The 6025-nt window shown below is 37.4% G+C and overlaps 1 protein-coding gene across 2 annotated transcripts; it reads right to left on the bottom strand.

Annotated features, from left to right (window-relative positions):
* Positions 1-1124: 1124 nt before the first annotated feature.
* LOC132605413 (uncharacterized) lies at positions 1125-2378 on the bottom strand. Of its 2 annotated transcripts, XM_060318570.1 has the most exons (3): positions 1794-2378; positions 1528-1719; positions 1125-1429 (listed from the first exon to the last, which is right to left on the bottom strand). In XM_060318570.1, the coding sequence occupies exons 1-3, from the start codon at positions 1842-1844 to the stop codon at positions 1331-1333; spliced, it is 342 nt and encodes a 113-aa protein (XP_060174553.1). In that variant the 5' UTR covers positions 1845-2378; the 3' UTR covers positions 1125-1330. The 2 variants fall into 2 exon arrangements, with proteins under 2 accessions (XP_060174553.1, XP_060174552.1); XM_060318569.1 differs by having other exon boundaries at positions 1528-2378.
* Between the last annotated feature and the right edge of the window lie 3647 nt (positions 2379-6025).

The following is a 6025-nucleotide window of genomic DNA, read 5'->3' as shown; positions in this document are numbered from 1 at the left end:
AGTACTCTCCCTTTAATAAAAAAATTGCACGGAAGAACAACACATTTTGCCGATCTCTTATTTTCTGTCTCGAACATATATTTTTCCGGGGATATATGTTCCCAGAAAATAATATAATTACGGATAGAATAATACTTTAGTATTTTTTTCTTACTGATATATTTCTCCCGAACAATTTCGCTCTCAAGTTGGAGATAACCAGAAAATTTGAAGGTCACAATTAATGTTTGTCCCTATTAGTTGTTTTTTCTTTTTTTCAACACTATTAGTTCACTTGACTAATCTGATCTTTCATCGTTTTGGTACAAAAACGAAAAGGCAATACTTCCTGTTTTTTTAAAAAAAAAATTGAGTAACGTTGGATGATGGACACATTTAATTCTTCTATGACAGTTTTGAGTATGAATATCTTACTTTCTGATATAAAAAATTTACATAAACAACTGAATTTCTACATTTAATCACACTTATATGCATACTTAACTCATAATACATCTTTTTTCGAATACTTCTAAGATCTTAATTCTACAAGATTGAGTTATCTTAGTTTATATTGCTCAATAATAAAGTTAAATTGACTCAATTTTAATGAAATGTGTCAAACAAATCATAACAGACATATATAGAATACTCATTTGATTTGGCCAAAATAGAGAAACACATTTACTAGAAGAAAATAGTCCATAGATACAGTGAATGACCAAAGACTAAAATCACAATGAAGAAAATATTAGTCAAGATGTGTTCAATTCAATTAGAAGCTCCTTCAACGTCCTGCTTAGGAGAAAAAATAATGCCAAGGTAAAAATGATATCTTCACCTGTGTCATTATATAGTTTGTAAGATCACCATCAGTTGCCTCCATTTAGTACCAGAAAATGACAAGTTATTTGAGTAATCAATTTAGAAAAGTTTCGTTGGAGACTTTTGGACTTACTAGTTGATGGCAAAATTTATGAGGTTTAACTTTTTAATTGAAAACCGCTGTTTCTGTAACAATGACTTATAGGCATTTAAACATTAAACTGCATAAAAAGATTAAAAGGCTCAAAAGAATCAGAAAAAAAAGATACTTATGAATGATGGCAAAAGAAAGATGTCACGTCACCTTCTTCATTCCCAGTGTTAGATTATCAAATACTTCAATTAACAAAGATGAGAGATCACTTCTCAAAGTAAAGGGGTTATAACTACACAGATTAAAATGGTCTCAACAAGTACTAACTAAGTTTAAAAAACTATAGTCCAACGAATAATATATCAGATACTCCAATAAACAAAGGGGTCAGATCTGCCAAAGTAAAGCACTTAAACTACAAATGATAAAATCTCAAACAAGACCAAAGTAACATAACTTAAAACAATACTTCAAGCGCCTCCTCTCCTCCCTGACGTGCCTCTCCACGCAACTTACCAAACCAACAACCGCCTGTAAATTAGTTTGGAGAAACAAACCAAAGTGAAGTTAATTATCAAGTTAGTGCCTTGTTCATAGAAAGCAAACTGTAACCCTTATAAGGTGTTTACCTCTTCTTTAGGCTGGCAACAATAGATAACTTTAGCATCATCATTACGGCAATGTTTACCAGCATGGATTTGAAAAGTTTCGATAGGAGTGCCAAGAGTGAGATTTAAGACTTTCACAGTCATCCAATATTCATAGTATGATGTCACCATCAAATTCACTTTCTGAATCTTCAACACCTTGTACTTGAAAACCTGCAAGGTTAGTCGCCAATTATCACCAGAAGAGGAAATCAATCCACAAAGAAAAACTAAAGTCTGGAGCATACATTGCACTCTTTCTCATTATATTCCTGGATAGCCCGATTAGCCAGTTCCATCAGTAACTCAGCATCCTTATTGAAATCATATGGTGATATTCCAGCATCAAAAGACGGACCGGGATGGACATCAACATCAAAACACTGTCAAACAAGCCAACAGTGATGAAAACAATACAAACTAAAAGAAAGAGAGGGATCATGATGGAACATCAGATTCGAGCTCACGGAGCAATCAATATAGTTTAAAGCGAGAAAGGGGCCAACACGGGGATAGAAGGTTTAACGCCACAGGGAACCAAAATAATTCCCAGGTAGACGCAGGATTAACAATTTAGCCTCCAATATACATAATTAAATATATACATTTTAACAATTGGAATACACCGAGTAAGAGAAAAGGACCAAAGTGATAATGGACTATTTTGGTAATTCATATACATGGACAATGGAAAACTTGCAGTGTCGGAGGTTGCAAAATTTAGGAACAGAATTAGTGAAATAGGTTGGTCCAATTTTGATAAGATTTGACCTAACAACATGAAATTATTATTTCCAACAAAGTATTTGCAACGAAATTTATACATAGTTAGCAATGTTGAGGGTCCATCGGAAACAGCCTCTCTACCCCCATAAAGACTCCACTTGTGGGATTATACTGGGTATGTTGTTGTTAGCAAATAACAGATATATGAAGCTAGAGAGAAAACAAACATGGGTTTGACGAAGCTGACGTTTGTAATTGAGCCAAATTGGGACATAATCAGCTGTATAGTCGTGGAGAGCACCGATGGGAGGAGTAAAAATCAGCTGAGTGCATGTAAAGCATGAGTGTTCAGAACAATTGCAATAGGGGGTTATAGGCAGGCATTCTCCTTGTTTAAGGTGTTCTTTGGACCTCTTTTCCGGTGGCACAATCACATATCCTCCTCCTCCTTTTTTTTCGCTTCACCTTCTCGTATTCTAAGAGGAAGGATTCGAACTTATCTTGTTGCACGCTCTCACATCCTTGTTCACGTCTTTCTTGCCTCGCCTTGTCGAATGGTAAGGCCATTAATTCTAGACTAGGTTTTTCCACTGGTTCTGGTTCTAGTTCTGGTCTCCTCTCCTTTTTCAAGAGCCTGGGTGCGAGATCAACTCGTTCCCCGTTATAGTAATAGTAGTATTACCCAAAGGTCGTCCTTCACGTTTTGCTTTCCTCAACCTAACCAGTTCCCGCACCAGTCGGCGGCCCATTATATGACGATTTCACAACTCTCACAAACAGCCCAACTTTTTCCATTAAATTGAATTGCCATTAAATGATTACTTTTAATGAGGTGGATACGGAGAATTATCCCATCAATTTTGTAGGATGTCCGTTTGGTAAGTTTAATTATAGTAGTACTAGTTTTAATGTACGCGTTTTGTGTGTGTCCCTTACATTAGTAGGTCAAAATGAGCCTAGAATCATCAGCAGCAACATCAAGTATATATAATCTTGCCTGTCTATCATTCATTTCCCCTAGCGAGCAGATCCTTAATGCACAAGTCGTTGGGCTCACAATTTGACTCCCCGCTTTCATTACGCTCACAACTAGGTCTTTATGTGTACCATTATGACGCACAACTATGGGCACTGACACCTTCTTCACATATTTCCAATTTCAACATTTTGGGGTCTCTTCCCTTTCACCCATGTAATCACCATCTACTATAACATATTCCGCAGTCGACCTAATAAATATAGACTCGTTGATGACTGTGGTCCATGACTGGTTGATGACTATAACAACTTCAGAACGAAAAAGATTATGGACAGAACTCTTACCAGTTACAAGTTGAGCGATTGGAATGGAGCAATGACTCCTCGAGAAAATTTATATTCCCAAAACGACCTCCAATGTTGAATGGTGGAGTTCTACCAAGCGGTGGTTAGACCAACTATGTTGCATGCGGCGGAGTGTTAGCCAATCAAGAACTCTAGATGAAAGTTGTGGAAATGAGAATGTTGCGATGAATCTGTGGGCATACTAGGTGATACAAGCCAAACTCCATCAAGAACTTGCACACAAAGCCGAGCTAGAGAGTTTATAGACTTTTCATCAAGTCGCTACTTTGAAGGCTTAGAAGGTGCATAGAGTCACAATCCATGAAACATTATCAGGAAGATGGAGTCTTTGAAGATCATGGGAGGGCAACATAGGACCACCTTCAAGATTTGGGAGATAGCTTGGATGGAATTCTTCAAGACCATCACATTCAAGATATGGAAGGTAGCTTGGTTGAGGAGGCCATTTGTGCAAAGGAGGCTATTGTTAAAATGCAAGCTTTTTCCTTCATCTCCAAAGGAAGACCAACCAAACAAGGCTCTTACTTCATGAAGGATATAATTGTAACTGCTTGCTAGTCTTCCTTTCCTGTCCTAGTATAAATAGTAGCCTTTTATTTCCTTTAGACTCAGACTATTTTGATGAATGATATTTTGATACTCTATTGAGAGTTTGAGTGTTTGAGGGCTTGTTGAAGCTATTGATTGTGCTTGTCACATTGTTGAGAGTATTAGTTGCTTGGAAACTTAGATTCCCTTGAGGTCATCTTAAGAGATTAGGTGCTTAGTTGTATGCAATTTGGAGGTCTTAGTTAATCTAGAACTTTGATTGCCAAATTGTGTCTTCTTTTGTGTCAATCTATCTATCATTTACTCTTTCATGTTGTTTTACTTGCTTTCCGCTATCCGTAATTGTATTACTGGGAGAGATAGGATTAGAAATGAAGATATCCGGGACAAGGTGGGAGTGATCTTGGTGGGAAATAAAGATGCGGGAAGCGAGGCTGAGATGGTTCGAGGCATGTGCAGAGGAGATGCACGGTAGCCCCAGTGCGGAGGTGTGAGAGGTTGAGCTGTAGAGGTTGGTGATAAGTGGTGATTTTCACCACATTATTACTACCTTTTACTGTAGTTTTTAGTTCAAAAGTGATCAATTAAGCTAAGGATGCTAATTAAATATGTTTGATTTCAGGAAATTGAAGTAATGCAATTGATTTGTGCAAATTAGGTGATTAGAGTGAATATTGAAGTTGATTGCGGAAGGTTGAAGGAAGGAGTTCATTGTGGACCATAATGCTCTGATTGTGGAGCACAATCGCAGTTGCTAAGGCAATATGGTCCGCCTGCTAGTCCACAATGCAAACTTCAGAGAGCTGGTTTATACTTGTTTCATATCAGCATTATCCGAGAAGAATGCTCAACTCTTCTAATTCATGGAATTCCCAATAATCTTCTCGTATCATTCACTCTTTGGCATTTGTGGAAAAATCGAAACGACTACATATCCTCTCACAAATATTCCCAGCCTAACACCACCGCAATCTCCAATATGGCTTTGGAATATAAAATCTTGGGATAACCCACCACACTAGTGTTAACAAAATAAACATCCAAGTAAAATGGATTCCTCCCCCCAACTAGTATCTATAAATTAAACGGAAAAGGATTAAATATGCAATCAAACTATTAGAAATGACTCATTTATGTCACTCGTTTGGCTCATTTATGCCATCGGCCATTACCAAAATGGCTCATCCGTGCCATTTTTCAGTTACGCCGGTTTTACAATATCAGATATGTCACGTGACCTCCAATTAGAGGTCCAAGCCGTTTAATTAAATCAACACAAATTAAATCCTAAATTAAATTAAAATCCAACCCCATAAATTTGTGCTGATTTAATTAAACAACGTGGACCTCTAATTGGAAAACACGTGTCATATCTGGTATTGTAAAACCGACGTTAATGAAAAATGACATGAATGAACCATTTTGGTAACGGCTGTTACATAAATGAGTCCAACTACTGACGAGTGGCATAAATGAGCCTTTTCTGTAAATTAAATACTGATGGTGCTTTCAAGGGCAAGGATGGGAAGGAAGGAACTGGGGGAGGCGGAGCCAGAATTTTCACTAAGGGGTGTCAAAATATAAAAAAGTAAATTCATGAAGAAGCCAAGGAGTGTCAATATGTAATATATATACATATAAATAAAAAATTTACCTAGCTACACAGTGTAATTTTTCGACGAAGGGGTGTCGGTCGACACCCCTCAACTACATGTGGCTCCGCCACTACGTGATTACAAAGGAAATGGGTGATTGGTTTTTCAGGTGAAGCAACCGGTTCATCAGCATTTGAAACAGAAACATGGGCACTTCTCCTCGGACTACAACTAGTCGTCAAGCACGATGCACAGGAAGTAGTTCA

Source organism: Lycium barbarum, chromosome 8 (genome assembly GCF_019175385.1).
Source record: "Lycium barbarum isolate Lr01 chromosome 8, ASM1917538v2, whole genome shotgun sequence".
NCBI classification, from domain to species: domain Eukaryota; kingdom Viridiplantae; phylum Streptophyta; class Magnoliopsida; order Solanales; family Solanaceae; genus Lycium; species Lycium barbarum.
Note: the sequence above shows the minus strand (reverse complement) of the source record. Positions and strands in the feature narration are given on the sequence as shown.

Bases quoted from the DNA above. Each gene is read 5' to 3' on its own strand.
- LOC132605413 (XM_060318569.1), bottom strand. From the start codon at position 1,791: ATGCTCCAGACTTTAGTTTTTCTTTGTGGATTGATTTCCTCTTCTGGT. The intron at 1,430-1,527 runs GTAAACACCTTA...ACTAATTTACAG, and splicing joins GTTGCCAGCCTAAAGAAGAG to GCGGTTGTTGGTTTGGTAAG.